The sequence below is a fragment of the Alosa pseudoharengus genome, unplaced genomic scaffold (genome assembly GCF_046254945.1).
Source record: "Alosa pseudoharengus isolate Yale_2024_CS ecotype anadromous, Long Island Sound unplaced genomic scaffold, YU_APseudo_1.1 YU_APseudo_1.1_scf_9, whole genome shotgun sequence".
Lineage (NCBI taxonomy): Eukaryota > Metazoa > Chordata > Actinopteri > Clupeiformes > Clupeidae > Alosa > Alosa pseudoharengus.
The window spans coordinates 18,026,905-18,053,387 of NW_027468881.1; the positions used below are offsets into that span (position 1 = coordinate 18,026,905).

The 26,483-nt window shown below is 41.5% G+C and overlaps 2 protein-coding genes across 3 annotated transcripts in view; one reads left to right on the top strand and one right to left on the bottom strand.

Annotated features, from left to right (window-relative positions):
* Positions 1 to 9,178, bottom strand: part of fgd1 (FYVE, RhoGEF and PH domain containing 1) — a 28,729-nt gene extending 19,551 nt beyond the window's left edge. The window contains exon 1 of the mRNA XM_076276117.1: positions 7,928 to 9,178. Coding sequence (XP_076132232.1) covers positions 7,928 to 8,087 — 160 coding nt within the window. The 5' untranslated portion in view covers positions 8,088 to 9,178. The remainder of the gene's footprint in view (positions 1 to 7,927) is intronic.
* Positions 9,179 to 14,627: 5,449 nt separating this feature from the next.
* mecp2 (methyl CpG binding protein 2) lies at positions 14,628 to 26,297 on the top strand. 2 transcript variants are annotated; one of them, XM_076277397.1, is made up of 3 exons: positions 14,628 to 14,717; positions 18,844 to 19,218; positions 20,048 to 26,297. In XM_076277397.1, exons 1-3 carry the CDS (start codon positions 14,686 to 14,688, stop codon positions 21,303 to 21,305), a joined length of 1,665 nt encoding a protein of 554 aa, XP_076133512.1. In that variant the 5' UTR covers positions 14,628 to 14,685; the 3' UTR covers positions 21,306 to 26,297. The 2 variants fall into 2 exon arrangements, with proteins under 2 accessions (XP_076133512.1, XP_076133513.1); XM_076277398.1 differs by lacking the exon at positions 14,628 to 14,717 and adding an exon at positions 17,929 to 18,724.
* Positions 26,298 to 26,483: the final 186 nt, after the last annotated feature.

A 26,483-nucleotide genomic window follows, 5' to 3' on the forward strand; every position in this document is an offset into this window, starting at 1 on the left:
ATATTGGTGCCATAATATTGTCCTGCGCCTTAATTGTCAGACAGCTTCATAATCTCCCAGCGAGAGTGAATTGGGATTAGAGACTACTGAGACTTTTTTTGCCCTTGCTTCACTCTCGCTGCTGCTCTAGTTCTGTCACCCCTGCTGGGGGCACTGAGCCATTCCTCTCCCTGGCCCTGGCGCAGGTTGTCTGCTTTAAATGGAGAGATTTACCCCCCTGATTTCCCAAGAGACAGGGCCATCTGCCCACTGTCACCAGTCCCATTATTACAGGCAATCTGCGCATGCGTGGAGTGGGAGGCAACATAACACTTCCTGGTATGGATATGGCCCTTACATGCACATGCTGGGCTGAAGCATAAACAGATTTATTAAATACACATGAGCTTGGGGGGAAGCATGTTCATATTTATTACCTAAATAAAAAGCCCTCATGACTGTGCAAATGACCTTCTACATCTTTTTACACACCGTGTATGACAGCCCACCACAGAATGTAACAGAATAAAATGTTGCCTTGTTACAATATCACTCTTTAGCATCCTCTTGGCGACTGTTCATAGGGACATATGGCATACAATACAGCTTACACTGTCAGCACAGACACGCTTAATGTACAACAAGAACCACCTTGACAGCCCATTGATCCTTTGTGACACGGGTGCTATTCGGATGAAGGTCAACTGGCTTGACCTTTAGTCCGAGTGCATATATTAGAATTTTATTGCTCTTCAGAGCACACAAAGGAATACACTTTATCCCTGAGTAATCAATCCTATTGCATTGCAGATGCAGTTGTTAAACAATGAGATATAACACTTGCTGTTGGTTGTTTTGGCTTGCAAAGTAGAGATAATATATATATATATACATATATATATATATATATATATATATATATTATTAATTGGGGGAACAAATTGGTATTTACTTTCAATTGCCTCATATTGCCCTGACACAACTTATACTTCAGGTATAAATCCAAGGGGAATAGTGAGGATTTGCATGTTTTTTCTTTATTCAGCTTGAGTAAAGGAGAGTGTGAAATCCAGTACATTGTTTCACTTATCAGTTGGCTTCAAAATCCAATCACCACACCAACCCACCCACAATAATTCTTTCTCAACTTCATTGTCTGTTTGGGAAAAGGTAAACGCATCGTTGTACGTAGGCCAGTTGGAGTTTGGACATGGGCCAGTTACAGTAGAAGTGGTGTGGTTGGGCATGGGAGATGCCACGGCAACCATGCCAGTTTCAGCTGTTTGGACACAGTCATGGTGAAAACATTCCCAGTGGGGAAGAGCTGTTTCTCCCGTTTCCAGCTGTCTACATGCACTCATAAAAAGCCACAGGCAGGGGCATTTTTCCCCCTTCTTTATTTTTCCAAGCTGCTATCGAAAGCATTCACTCAGCCTATAGTGTGAATGCTCAAAAACCTCCCATCTGATGCAGTTAATGATAACATCACCTAAGTGAGATGATATATAACCATATTAACTTCTGTAATGTGTGGTAATTTGGGTTAGAGCCTTTAGCACAAAAGGCAACTAGTAAAGCCTAACGTGTATAACCAAAGCTGTTTACACTAAGTGCCATGATAAACATCAAAGGCCAGATAGTGTAGCTACAATAGAGGCCTTTATCTGAGTTTCCTCTGCAGGACTGCTGGTGGGGCTCCTTTTGTGAGGAGCCTGTGAGAAAATGGAGACTGTTTCCATCTCACATGCCTGAGCAGCTTCAAACACCACACAGGCCACAAGGAAAAGAAGAAAAACACACATGTAAAAATAACTAGGCAGGGAGATCAGACCCAATTTTTTTTATAAAACACAGATAATAATGAAATCGAAATGCCATAATGTTGTTCTTTACATCTATCAGACTGATGTCTGAATGTAGCATGACTTGTACAGGCTGAATGTAGTCATGTGTCTGAAATCTCTTTCTCCCCACTAGTATGGTGCAGGAAGCCTCATGGTTATGCATGGGATGTGAAAACTACAATAATCAAACTGTGTTAGAGAGCTTATTATCAGACCAATTATTGCTAATACAAATGTGATATTCATATTCATATATGAAAAGTGATGAATTAGTAGTCATATGAGAGAGAGAGAGAGATAGAGACAGATTAGCCTTTACAACACAACTGCTTCTGGCTCACCAACCTCTTGGTGGGCCTATTTTGATGCCGTCATTGTGGCATCTTTCTATTTCGGTTCTATGGGGAACGTGAGTGAGTATGTGTGTGTTCTGGAATGTGAGTGCTTTGTGTACTAAGGACAAGCTTGGAATGCCAGTTCACTGATCTTTGACTTGGCCTTTTACAGACCAAAATGGTATAAATAATAGTGTCCCTTGGAATTGTGGGGTGGCAAAATAGTTTGAAATACCCATTTACTATTTTGACATTTAGCCTCAATCATGCTCTCAGCAGACCATGTGGTAACTGTAGTGGAAACATAATTCTATTCCCATGCACCCATCAACATAGTCCTACATTTCTGGAAAATAATGCCACTCCCTTGAGCCTAATATCTGTTTATAGTGAATCTATTGACCATGCGTGTGAAGCTGCCCCCAGTCTTATCACAGGGAAGAGAAAAGCCTTTAAGCCTCCTTGAAAACAGCTTATTATTGTCTCTCAGTACTATTATGCTGACCCCCACATGAAAAAAAAAAAAAAAACAAGCTGCTGGACAAACTACTTTTAATGTTATCCAGAGGGGAACACACACACACACACACACACACACAGGGGAAAGAGAAGCTTCAGCTCAGTGAGAGGACCACCCCCTTCAGCCCTTAGCAAAGATGCAATGATGCTCGATGGTGAATCACACTTCTCCTTCAGCCTGCCTGTTCCCATAACACATCAGCAAAGGAAATGCAGAGCCCGAGGAGAGTTGGTGTAGATTTTATTTTTGTACGACAAAATGTTGTGCCCATCTCATTTACAAATGTCTCCGTTTCAGACGTTGTCTGTTAATCTTAAAATAAATGAACCACCCCTGTGACAATACCCAGCACTTCCAACTTCATCCCATGGTGGAGCCCCCTCCGAGTTCTCTAAGAATAACATCACTCTCCTACGGCCCTCAAAGTGTTGCCATTCCGTCTCTGTTGATTTCTGTGCCTCTGTTTCCCTTTTTCTATCTCCCTCCCTCTCTAACTTGCTCTCTCTCCTTCCTTCCTTCCCCGTCCTGCCACGTTGTCTGTGGTTCCCTATGGCATGGCATTCCCACACACTGACACAGTGACACAGTCACCCTCCCTCCCTCCTTTTCCCTCTCTCTCCCTCCTTCTCTCTTTTTCCAAGCTGCTCCTTCTGCAGCTGCTGCTTGAGATAGCGTTTCCAAGCATGCATGCTCACACACACACACACACAGACACAAGACCACGCTAAGACCACTTACCCACACATGCTGCCAGCTTGATTATACACACATTGCAGACACTCGCGCACACACACACACTCATACAAAGTGCATAGCCAGTGGCTGCAGCCTCTGGTTTCAAACCACAGATTTTTAGAAAAGACTCGCTCAGTCCTACTTAATGCAAAGCTGGGTTTGTAAGAGAAAAAGGATTCACAAAGCCCCTTTTTGTCCTCTGCTGTCTCGTCTCACACTGGAGGACAGTGACTGCGCAGCAACCACATTTCCTCCTGATTGAGTTAGCTGCTGCATTTAACACAAATCTAATAGAAGGTAGGGCCAGAGAACATGGAGGTAGTGTTTTTGACATGAGTGAAAGTAAAGCAGTTGAGAGGGAGGGAGAGAAAGATAAAGAGAGAGAGTGTGTGTGAGGGAGGGGAGAAGAGAGTAGGGGAGATAGAGTGAGATAGAAATGTGATGTAGAACACCTTCTCCTCCCACTCGGTCACAATCATCGCTCTCCAACACCCTCCCACAGTACCTGTGAAAGCCCTCTCCCAAGACACACTGCCATTCCTCACACGGCAACTCAAGGTGATAATATATTCATTGGCAAATGACTGACATCCGCATTCCCATTTACAGTTTAGGGGTGGGCGAGTAGGTAGAGCGCTGTAGGGGACGAGTCGATTTTACATCCCTGGCCAGCCTGGACGACCACTAGTACAGCAACACTCCAGGGGGTTGCGGGGATGTGGGTCACAAGGCCATGCTGGCAATCCCATGAGTCAATCCAAGGGAAGTGAAGCCGTAACCCTGGACAGTGCCAAGGCCGTGTGGAACCCAGGACAAGAGAGTTCTGTGCCAAACTGGCTGCTTAAGTTGCTATTTATACCAGTATGGGGTGAGACAGGAGCTCTTGACACCTCTCTCCGAGAGCAGTCTTCTCTTAAGCTTTAACTGGGAGTCCACCGTCATAAGGATTTGATGGTGTATAGCATTACAGCAAACAAATGAACACCAGAGAGGAAAGACACATACCAATCAGGGATACCCATACAGTGCATAGTAATACTCAGATGTTTATTGGTTCAATGCAACATCAATGTAAAACTAGTCCTCTTTATTATGTTATGACCATGCATTGCATTTTATGTAAAGGATAAACATTTGCAAATTCAAACAATTAATACACGTCTGTGTCTGACCGTCACTGTAAAAACCCATGTTGTGACAATGTGATTTAGTACTTTTTGACAGGAAAGACGTGTGTGACAGGACAATGTGAAGATGTAAGACCTGCTTTCTACACAAGTAAAAAAAGTGCAGAACATCAGAGAACTGTGTGGAGAGAGAAAATGTAACAGTTGAGAACCAATTTAGCTGTTCACATTTGCAGTAGCAGAATGCAGTCTGACACAAACTCAGGCTCACTTCTCTCTTAAAACACACAGACACACAATATTGAGGTGAGATATCAGAAATGCAGATATGCACACCAACAGAATGGAAACAGCCTTCTCTATGTAATCTAATCTATCTACCAGATGGTCTTTATACAAGACTGGGGGCGTTTATAAAACTTCTTAAAGGGTATGACAGGCAATTTAAAGGCATAGTGCCGGCCTCATTGTTCCGCAGAGTGAGGTCAGTATACAGAGACATGGGACTGCAGCTACAGGATTCCAGTTTGTCAGGGACGGTGCCAAGTTACAGATAAGAACCAGACAACCTTCACTTCAACAGTTGATAACTAAAAACAGAACGAGCTTGAAATGCTAATAAATAAAAACCACATCCTCAATGTATCTCGACTATACCGCTAGTGGTAGTCATTACCAATGCAACATAAAATAACTGACTCAGCTAATCATCCCATCTGCTACTCTGTAAAGCCCAGAGTGCTAAGGCTAGCATTGAACAAACTCTGTTAGCGTGATGATACAGTGGCTAAATTCAGAGGCAAGCTCAAATGCTACACAGGTTACAGTGGAGCACATCTGTTGTGGCATATTTACAGAAAGGGTTAGAGGTCAGCTGAATGGCTAGACCCGACCTGGCGAGACTTCCAAGACAGGACATGTAGTCAGCGCTGTCATCTAAACTATTTAGGTAGTCATGTATACAACCCGACTGCCTCTGCCTGGACCCAAATACACAGTACAATCAAGACACTCACCCCACACTCAGAGGTTGAATCATTCCGACAAGTTACCCTCTACTGCATGCAGTGTTCAAAGGAAATGTGAGAGACTGTTCATGAATGTCAACAGCTGACTTCATGTATGTGGTTCTTCTGGTCTTTATGCTGCACATTGCAGAAGGAAAACACACTGGAAGATATCTATCTGGACAAATCTATTGATAGATGCTATTCATCTCTAAAATGTGCAGTCAGCGATTGCACATGTGTTTGTTTATGGTCATTATTTACATTTCTTGGTAGACACCTTTGTCCAAAACATACATTATATTTTAATCAAAGACCAAAAAAAACACACCAGAGAGGTAGCTCACCCGTCCCTTCAGTTCCCAGAAAAAAGTGTTTTTGGGGACAGGCTGCCCCCAATTTGTTAATTTCCAGTTTTTGGAGCCTGGGCTGCTTACAGAGACCAGGTTTTTTTCAAAGTATTTTTTTTTTTTTCAAAAAATGTTCAAAGGGTGGGTAGCTAATGGATCGTGAGGAGATTTTGGCTGAATGTGACAAAAGATATTATGGGTTTGAGATCATGTGACTGCACCTAAGGTAAATAAACCCATCTGCTAACGAGGTTCTATGGCCTATAGTTTATAGGACAGGCCAATCTTGTTTATTAATAGAAAGTAACACAACTTCCCTTTCTTCAGAGAAACAGTCACTTCTAAATTGAAGTCCAATAAGTCATGATGTAGATTCCACAGGTTCATTAGATTTGGAAGTGCAAAGCATTTTCACAGCATCCCATTTGCAGTGCTTTTTTATTGCTATTGTAAATGTCAATTAATATGGAGACAACATGAATAACATTCATGTGGTCAAATAAGTCATCGTTTAGTCCAGACTTTGTGACCAGGAAAACACAGAAAATGTTGCTCACTGTGGTGTCTAGTTAAACCCATGCAAGACTAAGCTGTAAGGAAAAGTGGCCATTAATGTTTGAGCAAATATGGGCCGGAGAAAGGGATCTATTTAGGCCGATGTACATAAAAGCCTCCCAGAACTTTGACAGAAATGCAACACTCTCCATCTGCCCTTTTAAGTCGCCGCCCCCCTCCCCCCTCCCCACTCTCAGATCGCAGTTGATGATTGTGTAAATGTTTTAAAAACAAAATATTAAAATCACTTTACATGATTAGTGGTTAAGAGGACTGATAAAAAAAAAAAATCATAAAGTCTTGGGGGCAGATTTACTGTTCTTATGAGAACAAACACAAAGTGTAATCCTCTTGTCCTTAATGGTCATAAAAAGTCATAGTGATAGGCTTGTGACTAAGCTACCAAACATCTACCCTTCCATAAGACCCCAGTAAGTAGCAAACCAATGTCAACTGAGCATGACACTCTCCCTTCTCTGACTGACAGCAGTTGATCTATTCCACTGCCATCCTACTGAATTGCTCCATCACAGCTTTTGCACCAAATCTCTTGAATGCATTTACCAGCCTTTTTATTGTATACCTGTGGTATTACTATCTGTAGTGATGGGCTTAATTGTTCCATTTGGAGCACTTCCTCTCCATCTTCAGCTTCCATTGGCTTAACGGCCATTCACACAAACAGTCATATCCACTGGTCAGCACAGATGCATCTCAAGGCAATCCTTAATTGGATTTCACACTATGGTGCTTGAGCAAACAGGGGAAAAAAACTGACACACAGGGGAATACACACTCGCACACACATGAATGGCAAACATGGCAGTGTAATGTCAGCATGAAGAGACAGGAGATAGAAGGAACAGCCACAATACTACTGCTGGGGCCTTTGTTATGGCTTATCGCCCGAGTGCAGCACCCATCAGCATCGAGATGACTTTTCATCATGTGTAGGTTTTCATGGGCTTGCAGTAGCCTACAGCACAACCCCCACCAATAAAGCCTATCCTAGATTTTCTTTCAAGACAGTTTCAATGCAACTTTTATGCCCCTTTGAAGCCTGAAACATTAAGCATGGTCATGAATCAGAGGCAAAGTCACTATAGGCTATGCCATAAGGAAACCATGACCCCAAGTTCCTTATCCAGCTGCTCTTGACAACATAGTGTAGTTGAAAGTGTGGATAGGCTACATTTAACAAAATCTCAGCCTTGATTTCTGAAAACGGAGTCCATTTGCTTCTTTATTTTGTAAAATAGCCTGTGACACCAGGTGCAACTCACTACATTCGACTCGGGAGCTATTTCCAGATGCTGCAGGCTCGGACTTTACAAGGACAGTCAACACATTTGTTGTGGCAGAACCGTGGCTCGAGTGACCGCAAACACATCCAGATTAGAATGACAAATGTCACTTTGGAATGCCGCATGCCATCAGACAGATGAAAGCAAAGTATGAACATCTGTACGACTTACCTATCCTTCGCAGGACCGGCTGAGGACTCGGCAAGCCGCTGCTGATGTGGTATGAAAACCGCATTGTTTTGAACTGACTAGAAAAGGAATGTGGTGTCTCTGAGGGCAACAGCGGTGGAGTGAAGCTGATTAGAGCGCTCTTTGGTCGATTCAGCTGCATGCCTGGTCACAGTCAGGCATAAAACACAGGATGTGGCGTTCTCCGTTTAAAAGCAAATTAAGGTAGATTCCAGGCTCAGCATCAAATCCGGCAAAAAACTGAATTTGCAGAGTGGTCTTGGTCGACCATCAGGCTCTCAGTCAAGATGCCTGTCCCGGTAGTAGCCACTGGAATATCGTTGTTGTCCAGTTGTGGACTACAAACTAAACTGAAAAACAATATTCGCACCGAAAGGCAGTGTCCAGCTTGTGTGCACCGAATCTGTGCTGTGAAAGTGTAATTACGATCAGAATCTCCCTGAACGACAAAAAACGCCATCAAAGACAGGGTGATTCACGTCACATGTAGGTCAAATATAGCAATTGTTCAGTCTAGGTCGCCGGTTATAATGGATCATAGCCACATCATCTCCGCACCGTTTCAGTGGTCAAAAGACAGCTGTTCTTTGCCATATGCTTTATCGATAGGCCTATCACTATATTGTACAATTAAAACAAATCCTGGGGAGGGGTTGTAGATTCTCAACGAAACGAACGAAAATACTTAACTTCACTTAAGAGTTACATCGCCCCAGTGCTACAAAGTAGCCTACCCCTTTGAACCAGCATTTAAACTCTTTCATACTCAAATTTCACCAACAGAAATGCTACCCTGCACTCGCTCAACAGTTGTCATGCCTAAACAAAGCCCTGACAGCTTTCTGAATATTGTGCCTCAATTCATTCATCTAACTAAATAATGTCATCGTTTTAAAGGATGCAACGCTATGTGAAAATAAAAGTACTCTAGCCTAGAATATTAGGACATAGACAAGTTCATTAAAGCGAGGATGAAGCAGTCTAGCCTACTCCTCACTTATTTTTACTTTTCTCCCCATTTCCTCTCGAGATGTTACCCCAAAATGTGCTCACTCAGCTCCTTCAAGCTAGATCCAAATCCGTATGAAAAAAAAATTGAATCCTTCTCGTTTGCCTCTCCAGAGAAGTCCACATTTAATGCTCCATATATCGACTGCCTTGAAAGAAACTACCCTCCATCAAATCCAAGAAAGTTTGTCCCACAGTCCCTACCGGCTGCTGGTCCATTCTTTGTGTGGAACTTTTCGACGACGCCGTCAAACTGCAATTCCAAGCGTATCCCCCTCCTCCTTCCCCTGCTCCCGTGTGCGTAGACATATGAAACCAAGTCTCAACCCCCTCCTCCGCCATCTCTCTTCTTCCCAAAGTCTGTTTTTCATTTCGTTTTTTCCCCCAATGGTTTGTGCTTGAAACGTGATGCTAAGAAAAACGTAGAAAAATGTTTTATTTCCTATTCATAAAAACATAGTTTTTCGCCCAATGTGACCAGCTATTATTGAGCGCCTTCTAATAAAATATCATAGGCTACACGTTTTACATTAAAATGTCTAAGGACGCAGCAAGACGTAGGAAGAACTATGCGCACTTAGAAGGTCATGGACTCATCCCTTTTGACCCAGATTGCTCCAGAAGCCCAAATAGGGATAACAGTCATTCTGGTATACACTGGGAATATTTCATCGACCTTCTCAAAGCCATCCGGAAGTATGCCTGGTACTTTGCTATATAAATGAACCAAAGAAATAGCATTTCAGTTTGCTGTGCTTCTACAATTATGTATGGACAATTAAGACACATAAGAGTCCTCAAAAAAGTTGATCAAAGAGCACCAGCAGCTTTATGCTTACAAATAAGGACATAGAGTATACATGTAAGATATAAATATGTTGCATGTCAGTGAAGAGGAGGTGACAATAACTAAAGTTTACCAGAAATATTCCATGCTTTTGGAATTTCCTGATTTCCTGCTCATGTTTGTATCCCTCTGAGTGAGCTAGTTGAGTCACTGAGCTTACCAGCTGCATGCTGCATTATACAATGTCACGACAGGGAGTATAATTCTTGGAAACTTAACAATTGCCCTGATAACTGCAGTAATGAGACCCGTATAGGCCAACATATTACTAGAAATTCACAACACAATACACCTAAAATATGCCAAGAAACCAGCCACGTACATCAGGCTTGCTTCCGGAGCTGAAGTCTACTTGGCCTTGAGACAACTACTTATGTCTGACAACCAACTACATCTGCAAAACAGCCAATGTGAGAGCCCAACACCGTTGAAACCTTTAGAGGGCGTCAGATTTCTAGGATTTTGCCAGAGGGTGGCAGTGCTGATAAAGGTCAGGATTCTCCCTTTGCCTAAACGTGAGAGAATTCTGGTGTGTTGTAAAAGTTAACTTAACACATTGTTAAAATTAGTATTTATTCAGACTTTAAAAATGTATAAAATGAAAACTGACAGAAAAAAAAAGTGTTACACAAATCTCAGTCATTTTCTTTGGTCATATTAGAAGTGGAGAGGGACTTTCGGCTGCGTAGACTATACCTTTGCTGAAAAGCAAATAGGGTCCAGAAACATACAAATAACAAACACATGTAATTAGAATACATAACACATTTGTCCTGAAGATAGTCAACTACAGTAAATGGATAGATGTAAAGGATAAGCAGTGTAGTGGATGTTGTGTACAGTATAGGCCTACACACAGCATATGATGTTATGGCAGCCATGGCTATGCATTATGAGAAATCCTACCTGTTTGTCCTCCACCATCACACTGTAGACCAGAGCAGATGATTGTTTGACACGTGAGCCAGAGGATCTCCGAGACCGTCTGGACTCATGGGAGGCAGAGGCCTGACCTGGCCGATCAATACTTTCATGCAGCCAGCCTACGGAGCAAAACGAGGAATGACTGTTCTGAAATGACCACTGTCAACAGCTGAGTACAGTTGTGCAAATTGTCAAAAATGGAAAATTACCAAGAAGCACAAAGCCTTCATCAGGATGCACTTCAGACATCTAATGAAGTCATTAGTGATCAAAATGGGTCACGCTAAAACATGGGTGATAATTTCATCCAACCCATGAGCAGATAAAAAGATTTTATAGATGACTCACCTTCATGGGATTCAGACAAGGACGGGCTCTCCATGAAGGTCAATGCAGTATTTTGAAAAGAGCTCTTACATGAATGGGCTGGAGTGCCCACGTTGTCTTTCCAAATATGCCTTTGCCCACCTACTGCTTCTGAAAGACACTCTAAAAAAACAGAGAGACACAGAATTATTTATTTTGACATCAATGTCCGTGATGACGAGTGCAGTGAAGAAAGCCAAGAAAGTATCCTACCTGCCTTATATAAGGCCTGCTGGAGATTTGAATGGGTTTCCTTCAGCTGATTCAATATCTCCAAGCTTTCTCTGTTTACATTACGGTACCGCACAGCCACATACACCAGAACCAGCAGTCCAATGAGAACCATGGTTCTTCTAAGGATAGCAACTAAATAGCTGATTTGCTCCTGCCAAGGAATGAAAAAAGGATAAATATGTATCAGATAAGACAATCATGTAATTGATGTCTAATATAGGGCTATATTACCAGCAGTTTTACCTTTTCAAAAAAACTCACCATCTGTTGGTATCCAGGATTATCACCATCAAGTACAGTCTTACATATCCATCTTTCGAGGTATACATTTAGAGCCACCAGTCCAAAAAGGACAAACCTGGGACGATTAACAAAATTGTAAACATTACAACGTATAACCTGTCAATTTAAAGGTGCTATTGTCATGAATGTATAAACATACACAACTAGGAGTAGACTGGATTAAATCATGTTTGTGATGGCACTTCAAGTCTACAATAAATCTTAGGGATGTTTGGTTGACAAACTTGGAAAGCGGACTGTGTTCCACCTGGCTCTCGAAATACGCTGTGCAGATGTGAGGAGGAAAGCAGCGATGAACGCCAGACTGTTATAGAGCACACAGCTCAGAGTGTGCGACTCAGACATGATGAAGCTCTGCAAGAAGGCCACTCGGTTGAAGATTTCAGCAAAGGCCACCTGCTGTTCGCGCACCGAAGAACTCATCTCTTCAAAAATGTTTCTCATTCCTACAAAACCAAGAAAAGGATCGCTGTGTATACACTGTGTGATCAATGTGAAACACATATTAGAGATCAAGTAAGTTTTACACTAGTAACCATTTCAAGTACCTTACTTCAGCCCCCTGAACAGATTACCTTGAGTGGAGCTGAGTAATGTGGTCTTGAGGTCTTCTCCGTTGCGTAGGATAGTCTCCTGGGACCTGAGGGCAGCATTCTGAGCCTTCATAAGGTCCTCTGCCATGCGTTGTGTGGACACCAACCTCTCAGCCACTCCTGCTGAACTTTCAGTCAGCCTAAAGCAAGACGTCAGTACAAAGCAATTTCCTCATTTTTCCACCTCACTTTCTTGCTTGTCCAAGCCTATTCATAGGATGAAGTGCTGAAAACAATGGTGTCTACTTTGGGTCAAATCATCTAAGTAAAAAGTAATAAAGACAAATGACTGACAAGGTGCCAATTAACTTGCAATCTGCTGCTTTTGTCTTGTCACATGAGATGATTTGAACGGATTTACACAACAAGAAGCTCATCAAAAGCTGTACTTCCAAATCAGTTGCTGGATATATGCAATTGTAAACCTCCATCTCAGTGTGGTAAATGGAGGTCATAGTTACCTGTGGATTGTATTCTCAGCACGATGCTGCCAGCGCTCACTTTGCAAGTAGTGGCAGATACTATGGGCATGAGTGAAAAATTCAGTGTACGTATTGAAAGCAACAGGATCCATGTCACGGGTGCAGAAGCGGATTTCACTGCCCTCTGGACATTCTGGAAAAGGTCGGTCTGATCTATGAAATAAAATTCCAGATTTACTCACAGCAGAGTCCACTAAATTGGTAATTACAACATGACAGAAATGAATAGGTAATAGTTTCTGGCTAATCCCATCTAAATAGTCTGAAAATTACTCAAATACTGGTAGACCACCCTGACCAATCATTATTGTATTTTCTTAGCAAAACCAGCAAATTAGAAGGCTCAGGATGGGTTAAGTGAAATGCTCTGATTATGTTAAAGCAACACCAAAGAGTTTTTTGTACCTTAAAATAATGTTTCCAAAATCGTTTCAGTGGTTCATCAACTCGTAACAGGGTGAACGGCACTTTTTGCATTCGCTTCGCGGCCCTCTATCGGCTATTACCGCACTATGTAAGTTTGCTGCATCGGGTAGCGGATCTGTAGTTCGATGGAATGAGACATGAGAAACTACAAATTTCACTTGCATCTGATGTCGCAATACATCGTACTTTCATAAAATCATGCAACTTATTCTACCTTGTCTGTGGACATTGTTATTTGCAAAGTGTGCTGTGGATAAATAAATAGTGCGTGCGACAGATGAAAAGTTCTTTGGTGTTGCTTTAAGGGTGGATTAGGCCTCTTAGGCTAGGCTACGGTCAAGCCTTCTGTAGGCCTAAGTACGAGATACAAACAGAGGCATAAACAAATGTAATTTGCTGCCGCTAGGGTGCGTCTAGATTTCTAGGCTAGGCAAATACACCAACCCTACATCAAAACGAACACAGGGAAACATTTAGTAACTAACAGACCTTCTAAGGTGACAGTGCGTGAAAGCCAAGGCTATTTTGCTTTGAGTCTCATCCGTAAATTCCCGACATTTTGTATGGATTTTCTCCAAGGCTCGTGACCAGCATTCACCGTAGCGTGGTTGACTTGCAAACTGTTGCAGCCTCTGGAGATGAAGTTGCCCCTTTTCCTCCAAACTTTTGTCAGTCTCCGCAGATGCAACCACATATCCACAATAAACTGCTACTTTGAATAACCAAATATGCCACATCGTGAAAGAAAACAAATAACAGTCCTATGCCCTGCGAGTAGGCCAGGGCCAATTAATAAACAGACTGGTAGGCCTACACTAGCCTATGGGTAGGCCTCAATGACTTAGCTTCCTAGAGCAAACAAGCCCTCAAATCTGCAGTTCATCATGCGTTTACGTCTCCAAAGAAATTAAGTGCCGCTCAAACTGTAGGCTATCCCAGTTTGTTCGATGCGATTGCTTTAGGGAGAGGCATGGGTTACGCTGTTCTATTTCTGTCCCAGTTGGTTAATTGAATAATGATGATACTTAGCCTATTGGTAGCCTTCCCCAATTTAAAGCTACAAGTCATGCTTGAGGTTGTTGAATTTTCAGGCCAATATAATGTAGGCCTAGAGTTTCTCTAGGAATATTGGAAGAGGATGAGCTACCTCTCTGGTGTGTTTCTTTTGGTCGTTGGTTAAAATAATGTAACCTAGGCCTACCCGTTGCTTTCAGACAAAAACATAGTTGTAATAACTATAAACATAAACAAACGTGATTTCTTGCGAAATCGCTGACTGCACCTTTAATAGAGCATCATGCACAGATACTAAGACTGAAAACAGAATTAAACCAACTAAATTATTTTTACTTCAAACATGAAATGCAATATATCAAAACATTGTGTTTTTAAGAGGCAACTATGCAGACCTCGCGGGAACGTCTAATGTCTGCTTGTGAAATTAAATCTCGCGAGACCATACGTGCGAAAGTGATGGAGTGGAGGGAGTGGGAGAGGGTGAGGGGTACCCACAAAGATGTTGCGTGATTTTTTGGAAAATTATTTATTTAAATAAAAATGGCCGCCGCAGAGAGCGGAGAAGAGAGACTGTAAGTGTGAATTGCATATGTTCACCATTTCAAAATCGCAGAGAATATAGCAATACAGTAGTTTCAATTTGTAGTTGCGTATTCGTTGTTTCAATATTGTACGGTGTTAAAATGTTAGCCAGCTAGCAAGTTAGCTGGCTAGCTAGCAAAGGCGTTGAGAATACGTCACTTGTATTTCCCCCGCTCTCCCTGCTCATGCATGATCATAGCAATACTTTGTACTGCAGTTAGCGATTAGCTAGCTACTAACGTTAGTAGGAGGTGTGTTCGTGTCATTTTCTGACGTTTCTTAGAACTCTTTCAAATCAACTAGCTAGCTAACATTAATTAGTGTTAATGACAATGAATGTGTTCATCTCTTCAGAGCCTCGCATGCATAACATTATCCTCTGTGTATACATCACTGACATCTTACTGACAATTAATGGCTGATGTGTCGGTTAAACCTGCTAACTTGTTTTAAAATGTTTGTTCAGAAGTTGCTAGCCAGTTTGCTAGCGAGCTAGCTGCAGGCAAGGTAATGTTATTAGCTAGCACCGCCTTTATTTAGTTGAGCTGCTGTTCGCTGACTGAGTGGCTAAACTTAATACTCGAAAAGACAAACTGATCTAATGTGTGCCCATGCCATCCCCAGTGTATGTTGGGTTTCCATTAGTCAGGGGCTCGGTCTAAGGCTAACTAGTAGTACCAAGTGACTAAACGTTAGCTGTCGTTAGCCTTGGCTGAGTTAAGATACATCGATTAGCTAGCAACTAAAAGCTAGCTTGCCAAGTAATGGTACTAGACGCTTCTAAGCTTAGCAGTTTATACGAGTGAAGCTAGATCTACGCATGAACTTGAAGTGATCATTTGTCTGTAATGTCGTGTCCAATTTCTTTAATGCTGGCTGTATCTTGTTGTGTGCCTATATAAGCATGGACGATGCTGAGATAAGGGGCCACCGTGTTTATACGTACCCCATGCACTCTTCAAGTTATAAGTAACGTTAATCAATGATGTAAATTAAGACAATAGGTTAATTACCAGGTAGTTATGCTTATATAATATAATATGATTAATTGTAAACAATTATTGATTAGGACACACTACTTCATTATACCTCGCCGTTTCTGAAAACCATTTATCTTTAGCGTGGATGACTTGCAAGCCTTAACGTTATGTGTTCCCTGAATAGTGAACTAGTTCTACCGCGCAGCACAGCGATTTAGAACCATTTTTTCTTTGCTTACATGACAGTAGTTCATCTTCAGTGTAGGTATGGGCTAGAGAGGCAGAGAATATGACCAGTGTTTGGGAAATGAGTTGCTCCACAACTCGTGGGTTTTGTTGGGGTTGCAGGATCCAAGTCTCAGGGACCAGGTTTATTCGATGCACAATATGTGCATTTCCCCCCAAAATTAATGTACAGACGAATGATATCAGCACTGGACAATATTGACCAACTATGTTTTTTAACATCATCATTTTGAATATTTTCAAATCACCATGAATAATTCATCAGATATACAAAACTGTTGCTAGGGCATCTTTTATCATAAAAGTGCTCCCTATGTGCCATCTTAAAAAAAAAAATACATATGTTTGCATAATCATTCACAATGCTGTTAATTTACGAACTCCTTTTCCAGTCCCAGCCATCAGTAGAATTTATTTTGCGTGCAAGGGCTTAAATCATTAATAATTTGTAAACTAACAATTCCTAACTTAGTAATGTCCACCAGCTTTGAATATTTTTGTTTGTGTGAAAGCACACACAACGTACATAATGCTACAATTGTTGTGAGACATGAGTAATTGCTTTAGAAATTATGTGACAATGCAAAGCTCAAGTCAAGTAGATATTACTAGTCAGTATTAGTAGCAGTAAGGAGAAGACAGGATACATGAATTGAGTGTTTACTTCCTCTTGGCGGAAGTGTGTTTTAGAATGGTGCTATACAAAGGAAGTTGTCAATTTGTTTTTGTGTTGTGCAATTGTGAGCATGAATTACATCTCTAGATCTTTGTATTAACATAGTTATTCATACAGACATGTCACACAGCCTGCCTATTCCAGTGATAATTAAAATAATGTATGAAAAATGTAGTCAAGATTGTCTAGAATTAGAAGCACACACCTTTAACTCTGTTAAAACCACAGATTTCATACTGTAGGTTGGCCTTTTTGTCTTGCTGCGCAGCTACCAGTTTGTAATTGTTTTCATAATAAATGTACCCTCCAGTACATTTTCCTCCGAACTCAGTACTGCTTGACTCACAACCCCAAGAATTAGGTTTGTGCAGCTATGCCCTCTGGTCCTTAAAGAATTTAAAGCCATTTTTCAGGTTGGAGTGACATTAGGAATAACATTTTACGAGATGTACACTCATACACATGGATGCCTTTGTTAAACTACATGAGAGGGTTTTGAACCGATTCCAATGGACCAGTTCTATTTTTTGTTAATAAACAGATAAGCTTAGCTGTTTATTAACAAAAAATAGAACTGGTCCATTGGAATCACAAGATTACAATTAATTGATAAGTTGTCAACTGTTGCATTAATCACCAACTATTTTGGTAATTGGTTAATCGGTTTGGGTCATTTTTTAACTTGAATATTAATATTAATATTTTCTGCTTTACCTACTCCACTGACATTTAACTAGGCCTTAATATGTTTGGTGAATGGACAGAACAAGGCTTTTGAGGACAACATCTTGGGCTTTGGGGATCACTAATTTTTTATTTTTTTTACATTTTTCTGACATTATTGATTACACAACTAGTCAATTTAAATCAATAAATATTGACAGATTCATTGACTGGAAATAATTGTTAGTTGCAGTCTGAATTTCAAATTCAGAGTTCAGCTGAGGACAGATATTGGAGTATGGTGTCACATGTACGCTGCAAAAGATAAATGGTAGTTGACAATGTTGACAAGAGTCTACCCAGACTGCTGAGTATTTATCTGCTACCATCACTGAGCAAATTAGTGTTTTTTGTGTGTGGACAAACACAGCTAATTTAAGTAAATGCCATGGAAATCATCCAAGATGTGAAGATATTGTTGATATCCTGCTTTTGTAATAAAGTACTGTATATTAATTTTCATCTAATATTGTTTGCAATGAAAATGTATCTAAAAAATATTTTTATACTGTTATTAATTCCATGGTTTTCATTAGTCTGTTTGAACTTAGAGTGGTTCATGTAGTGCAATAATACAGATTGACAACACAGAGATCAGAGAAGGCTTAGGGTGAACAAGGCCAGTCGTAAGTTGAACACCAACCCAAAAGACACGTGACACCACATATGACACTGCACACCCAATGATATTGTGTATATTTATCCCATTTCACTGAATGTAATTATAGTAATGCTGTTTTTAGACTATAGTCTTTCGGTGCCCAGAGACGCTTGCGTTGAATGCAGTGCTGGAGACGCATCTTGTTTACTTTACATGGGCTTAAGTCATCCTTTGCCGAAGTGAATTGTAGTTCCGTTGCGTTGCTTTGCTCCTGTCGCCTTCGTCAAAAAGTTGAGAAATGTTCAACTTTTGCTGCACCAACGGACAGAAATCTAAGGCACCAGCCAATCAAATTACGGTTATGCTTAAAGGCGTACACCATAGTGCACACCCCCGACTGTCGGGAAATCCCACTGGCATGCAGTAACGCAAGGCAAGCGTGTGAATCTAGCCTTAGTATCGTAGTGGCGCATTGGTTGTATGCAATGTACATTATACATTGGACATTATATGTCATTAACCGAAACTACACTAATCTCAATAACAGTGGCAGAGGGTAGAACATATTACAAGCAGTGTATAGATCTAGAATAGGAATAAATCTAACAAGTCACAATTTTGACAGCCTCAACAATTAGTGGCAGTTTCTTGCTTTGTTATCAGTTATTAAGTTCTTGAGAGAACCTCACAAAGTCTTTTAAACTTATGGTCAGTATCAGTTGAGATGTGCTGCTTCTGCTGCCTGTCATTGACTTCCTGAGTTCAGTGGAGGTGAGACTTTTTAGGATGTTTGCTTTTCAAATATTGGAACTCATGGTCATTCATTCATATAGTCACTGTCCTGCCTTTGCTGACCTGTCTGTAACTCTTGTTTGTGGCACATTTTACAGTGAGGAGAAGAGTGAGGATCAGGAGGGCTCCGCTGAAAAGACATTACCACAGACGCAGAAAGTGAAGAAAGGCCGGAGGGAACGTCATGAGGCTGAGAAGAAGGTGGAGTCTACCGCCGCATCAGGTCTGCCGCCGCCGCCTCCTCCGTTAGAGGAGTCAGCGGGTGGGGTGCTTCCTGGGAAATCGGAGCCAATGGACCCTTCCGGCAGAGCCAGCTCCGAAGCCCCAGAACCCTCCACGAAGCAACGGCGGTCCATCATCCGGGATCGTGGGCCGCTGTACGACGACCCCTCGCTACCACAGGGCTGGACGCGTAAACTGAAACAGCGCAAATCAGGCCGGTCCGCCGGCAAGTATGACGTCTACCTAATCAAGTGAGTCCATCTGAGGAGATGTTACTTTTCTTACAGAATGGTGTAATAGCTGTTGTTATTTTGAAGAAATCCACCAATTTGCACTCTCTGAAGTATTAGCCTTAAGTTATTGGCACATACACATCGAGTTGCATAGTCAAGGGCTTGTTCTGTGGACCAGTATGTTTTTCAACCAGTCTTTTGTAACAGTATTTCCTGACAGTGGTAAGAATTGGATTCTTTGTGCTTGGTTCTGCTCTCATGTAATGTTACTACAGGGAGGTCTATTTAGTTTAACAGCTCACTGAGCGATGTGAGCCTGACACATGCATACTTTTAAGCTGTGATGTTAAAGCAGAATGATTAGAGGATGAAGGTGTCACGCTAATGGAGCTCTCATGCACCTCTGCTGCCTCTGAGTTGATAAGCAACTATTACAAACTCTCCGCTTATGAGATTGAGAATAGACTGTGTAGAAGTTCAAGGCTTTGTATTGAGTAGAATGAAGGAGGTGCAATGGTCTTTATAGTGGGGTCATTTAAATAGTTGATAGATTTGTGTAGATGTGCGTGGTAGGTTATATTAGAGGACGTGGGGTAAATTGTCACTGTATAAGTTTGAGTGCATAACAGTGAAGTGCATTGTTGTAGTGCTCAGTTTGATTGGTTGGATAGGGCCCTGTTGGCGTGCTCCTGTTTTTGTGTGGCTTTTCAGGTTTTCTGAAAGCCAAAAGTGTGATGACAATTGATGTGGTGGAATGATTTTGTGTCCGATTCAATCGGCTAATGGAAAGATTGTGGATAAAAAATTTTAAGAACACGCTGATGTACCTGTCTCATTTCTTTTTCAGCCCAGAGGGTAAGGCATTCCGTTCCAAAGTGGAGTTAATGGCGTACTTCCAAAAAGTTGGGGATACCACCACAGACCCCAATGACTTTGACTTTACTGTCACCGGTCGAGGGAGCCCCTCCCGACGTGAAAAAAAGCCTCCAAAGAAACCCAAGGTGGTGAAGCCATCGGGAAGGGGACGGGGTCGCCCCAAAGGTAGCGGCAAGCTGCGACAAGTCACAGAAGGGGTGGCCGTCAAGCGCGTTGTGGAAAAGAGTCCTGGAAAACTGTTAGTCAAGATGCCCTTTGGAGCAGCCAAAGCAGAGGCCACTACCTCAGGGCTCATCGCCGTCACCAAAATGCGGCCGGGGCGGAAACGCAAGTCCGAAACGGAGCAACAGACCGCACCGAAGAAACGCGGCCGCAAGCCTGCGTCCGCGACTGTGGGCGGAACAAGTTCAGGCATGTCATACGCTGCGGCGGCCATCCTCTCGGCCGAGGCAAAGAAAAAAGCCCAGAAGGAGTCTTCCATGAAGCCGGTGCAGGAGCGAGCACTGCCCATCAAGAAGCGCAAGACGAGAGAAACCATTGAGGGGGCCGAGAGCCCTGGCCCTGCCACCTCAGAGACTGGCACAGTGGCTGGGACTGGTACTGGTACTGGGGTGACGAAGAAGAGCAGCGGTCCGACAACAGCGACGACCACAGCAGAGGGAGGAGAGGAGGCAGAGCACGGACGACTTCCCAAGAGTCCGGGGAGGAAGCACAAGGACGTCCCTCAGGACACCGGTAACGGAGCCAGCGGGAGCAGCAGCGGCACTGGCCCTGGCACCGGGTCTGGCAGCGGCAAAATGACCCTGAAGAAGAAAGACCGCGGAGGCCAGCAGCTAAAGCACCACCATCTCCACCACCAACACCCGCACCAACAGGACCCGCTACTGGAGCAGCAGATCGCCTCCTTCTCTCCACAGGCGCACCAGCTGTCCCTTGGCCACAGCACGCAGGGGGGCCCTCCAGCCTACCTGGAGAGCGAGCCTCAGGACCTGAGCACGACCACGCGGATGAGGCAGGAAGTAATGACCTGTCAAGCGGAGACCCGAACCGGAAGTTGTGCCTCCAAAACAACGCAGGTGGTCACGTCCGACCTAAAAGGCAAGCACCAGGCCAGCGAGGCCGGGGAGGTGAGGGAGCTGAAAGACATTGTGCCCCCCTCCGCAGTGCCCAGACCGAGCAGGGAGGAGACAGTGGAATCCAGGACACCAGTGAGTGAGAGAGTAAGCTGACTGACTGAGCAGCGCTGTGTTTGGGGAAAGAGTGGATGGCAGATGACAAAGGAGGATTTTTTTTTCGATTTCATTTTCCAAAAAAAAAAAAAAAGAAACAAACATGATGGCAACAAAAAAAAATCTAAACAAAACACACATACACACACACAAACACATAACCCACACAACCCACACGAACACAAAATGTATACGTACTTAAACTAAAAGGCAGCTGATATGACATGTTCTCTCTGTGGGTTGGGCAGTTTGATATAACAAAAAAACATTGCTTCCTGGTTAGAAATTCCAACTTTTAAGAAATGGCTCCTGTGTTTGTTTTTTGTAGTTGTTTTTTTGTACAGTCACGTATCATCCCACATCTAAACCATTACCAAAGCTCTTCTTAAGGCTTCAAGGTAATGACAAGCGTTCACATCAGTATCTGGCCATATTTTAGTACTACACGCCCCTCTTGGCTTAATCTACCGTAATCACTTTTTCCTTGTTTCACTGCAGTCAGTGGGTATGTAAAACGTGAACTGTAGGTGTTCCACTTTACTTAGAGCGCTATAGGCCTAGCTGCTTCTTACCTAGACATCAAATGTTGTTCCTCACCCATAGGTTTTAACTGAGAAAGATGATTGAAAGATAACTGATAAGAAGTGCTGTTCAGAGATATCTGATGGCAAATGTGTACTTATGGTGATAGATTAGTCATTTGAGGTCAGGTATTTCTGTTTTCGACATGAAGGTCTAACCTTATCATCCTTTCACAAGGATGCATCTGCAGTGGACAGGAGAGGCTTTTCTTTTTAAAGTATCAGAAGATGGTCATGGCATAAGAGCATGGTACTTTTCTCTCTTGTTTTCCTTATTGTCTGATGCATAGGAGGCTAAAGCACAAACAAGAGAAAATGTTTGGAAGCACAGTCTAGATACTCTCCCCCCGCGGAAATGAGCAGTAGGCTAAACGTGCTTGCCCACAAATTTAACCCTGAACCATAAACCCACGGCACTCTGGGGTTTTTTTTTGTCTATTATCAGTCATCCTGGTTAAAAATAAAAAAAAATCAGCAGCACTTTGCATTATGGAACAATGTTGTGGGAACTTCAGAAGACGTAAACAAAGCTCTATCCAAAGCTTTTGCCAGCATGTCACAAATTAGTGTGCTTTGTCATTAATGTATGGGGTGGGATAGACTCGATAGATAGTTGACACTTTGTGAAGTCTTTCTCTGATGGCTTTATGCCAGGTCCATTTCAACCATAATGTTGCAAAATAGAGTAGAATGTGTATCTATTTTCAAATAATTTATACCTAAATGATTGCCTAACTTTTTCAAGCCAATGTAGTGCTTATGACTATTAATCCAGTACGCTGGTACCATGAGATATTCCTTGACTGAAAATCAACATAAATTCTGGTTCAAGTTGAGAGAGATTTACTGATTCCTGCACAGAATTTTAAGCTGTGAAGATGATTTCTTCCACAAAATGAACATCAGTAGAGGAATACAGTTCAAGGAAGCTATTCGTTTAGTCAAGGAAGTTTGTTTATTGAAGAACCTAATAACCCTAGACAGCATATGTAAATTAAACCTGATTTCATTGCAGAAGAAATGCACCTTATTTTTATGATGGTTAAACTTGGTTCAACTTGTTGTGAAAAACAAATGGGTTCTATCAAGACCAAGCAGAGCTGAGGCCCTTTCCCACCGTACGCAGACAATCTGTTGGTTTACCTAACGTGACATGGCTCTGATTTCCCTTTCATGTCCGGAGGTTGGGACTGTAACAAAACCCAAGGAATTTGGAAACAGGTTAACAGTTATTCCAAAATATGTGTTCCGCACAGTGCAACACAGGCTATCTTGCACTGGGCTAGCATACTACTATCAACTTATTGTAGAATTGTTCGTGTCCAAAATTAGACTGGTATACAGTCTCTAAAAGCCTTTCCCTCTTATAAATACCCATATTACCGTGGGTAATTGCACACTGGTTGTGTAATTGTTTGAAGTAATGAAAATGCACAGTTGCCTGAAGACATTAATCAAGGTATATATATTTTAAAGATAATTAGGCCTAAATTCATCTCACTGTTCTGTTTTGGACATAGTGAGTATATGCACACTCCATTAAATAGAAATGACATAGTCCTTCAGTACAGACTGAATACCAAAACCCCTTACAAGTTACGACAAACCTGTTATAACCGCACAAGACGTGCTGATTCAGTGCTGCAGATGCAAAATTTTCACATTTGCATGTGAATACACAGATCTCTTGATCTTTTCTAAGTTGTATGTAAAATATATACAATTTTCACTCGTATCATACATTTACATCTACACATGTTGATCTTATGACTAGTGACAATCACTAAGAATTTAGTTTGGCAAAACAAAAATGTTGCCTTTTTTGCTTTTGTTTTAATACGCTCTCACTGTTGCATAATGTGGAAAAAAAGGCTTGAAAGGTAAAACAAAATAGATTGCCTCATCCTCCACTTGCTTTCCCCTCTTTCTCGACCCCAACAAGTGGGACGGGACATGGAGAAAAATTGAGCATCTCTGCTCAAAAAACAAGGGCTACGTCATATTTTCAACCTGGCAAAATGGTAGTGGTAGCAAAAAATTACAGCAGAGTAAGAAAGATCTGAGAAACAGCCGAGAACATTTATGGTATCACACCATTACAAATGACTTTGATAAGGAAAAGGGGAACTTGACCGTTTTGTCTCACTTTTGTATTCCGCATCAGAATTCAACATTTTAGTACCTGAGGCAGACAACCTGACTGAAATGTTGGGCGTCGTCTCGTACGACTGACTGACCTGGAGGGGGAAGCCAGGGGAGGATGTGGGTAGCTACTGTTCACTCGGTGAAGCAAACAAATACAACAAGTTGGTCACAAAGGTGACTAATATCAATACTGTCAGATTTGTGCAACATGACATTCAGTTAGGGAAAGTATGTCACATGAAATATTAAAGCAAAAGAGCATAGCCTTGCAAAACCTCCAGACATGAACTGCAAGTGTTATGCGTTCCGGAAAAAAGTCTACAAACTGCACTGTTGACTTTAGGAAACCAACAAAAGCTGCATCCATATGAAATCAGTGGGCAGCCTGGCTGCAACAGAAAGGGTAGTGCCTTGCTATAGAGATTGACTTATGTGATTAGAAGTGGCCTTCGATGAAAATACTTATCTTTCAACCCAATAAAGACAAAAAAATCTGTAGTGTACTGATTGATCATTTTTAAATGTGGGATCTTGCATTGCCAACTACTGAAAATATAATTTTGGTCAGTAACAGGTTGTTTGTGAATGGTTTGTGAATTATATAACCTGATATCCTTTTATTTTCCTTGTGATACTTTTGTATGCTTGAGGCCCTTTGTCATACACAGGGCAGCAAGTAAGAACCACACTCATGAGACTGTTTCATGAGCCTCTGGCCATGGGATATGCTATCTATGGAATGTCATTGTGTTTCCCTTCACTCCAAATACATGCTATATAATGTATGTGCACATGTATCTGTATGCATGAGTACCACTAGCGAATAGGACATTGCTTGCCCTATGATGTTCTAATTCTTTGAGGAACCATACCCCATTCAAAAGCTCTGGTCTCACCGAAATGGACTGGTTATTTAGCTTATTATAGAAGTAGGAATTTTTACATTCAGCAGTTGTAAACAAAAGGCTATGAGCATGTGTGCCGATGTGTAGTTATACAGATGAATTTGATCATTTGTATTGAAGGTAAACATACAATTTAAGATTAACACTGATGGAACATTACAAAAAAGTAAAACAGTCCTATTGGAGTTATTTTTTTTCTGTGCCCACCACAGTAGATTGTTTCAAGGATTAGATATAAGTAAGCTTTTGTTTGTTGATTTTCATGTTTTTCTTTTAGATATAAATCATACACTCATATTGGGGATATGAAGTTATTCAATTATTTCCCCCTTCCAAGCAATAGTGTACTGAGTAGATCTGTTTTTGATTTACCCATTACTTTATACATGCTGAGATTTAATAGGCTGTTGTATGGTATGTGTTGTATGAAAAGTGCAAAAACATTTTATGTTATATTTCCTGATTAATTGAGACTAACCAACTTAACTGAAGTAAACTACTTGACATCAAAACTAATGTAAGGAATGCCCATTTGGGATCAAGTAGAACACAAATTAACCAGAAGCTGTTGACTCCAGAGGTTCAGGAGTGAGAGGTTTATGGTGGATTTAACATAGTCTTGTGCCTTGAAGTTTAAGTAATAGAACTTATCTTTATACTGTAGTTGTATTTTTATTCTGAGTCCTGTGTTTGCCTCTTGTTGGTCTTCAATGCTTTGGGTGTTCTAGGGATTTGTAGAGATCAACCATATGTTTGCCTACTATTATGTTTCACAATGGCATAATTAAGGTGAAAGGTATTGGGGCAATAATGACATTGTCATAAAACAAAAGACATCTACTTGGTAATCATTTAAGGTTGTACATTTAAGCCACTGGACAATATTTGGGTGTAGTGAGATGTCTCCATCTTAGAAGAACATCAAGAAATTGGCCCACAGCTTGGCTTACATGGTATCTTCCAACTCTTGACTTCAAAATAGGAGAGAATGACAGAAATGAGTTCTCCAGCCATGACCATTCTGACAATGAGTTTAATATCTGCACTTTATAAAGTATGTTGCGTGGCAGGACATCCATTACCCTTTTGTATGTATTTTTTACCTTTGTCCAAAGTTGTTGTTTTATTTTCGTATTTTTAATTTAGAGGTAAAAGGGATGAAAAGTTCTATATCAACAAATTTATTTTAACAAAACAATCCTATTATAGGTGTCAGTGGTTACTCACCATTTGCCAAGCTAAGTCCTTGCCTTCCTGAAAGTGAAAAGTATAGTTTGTGTCTACTTTTATAGTACTGTGTTACTGTATTATTTGTTTGCCGTATGTAACTGAAACAAAATAGTAAACAACATTTACCTGCCTCTGGTCTAAAATGTTTATTTCATTCAGATATACATACAAAATAAAGATTGAGCTTGATATATTTATCTGACCATGAAACACATATGAGTGTCAATTATGGACTGAGTTGAACCACTTCCAGTACATGTAGGCTATTGCATGTTCAAAGCATATTTTTTTGCTCTAGTCACTCTTGTGCATTGCTG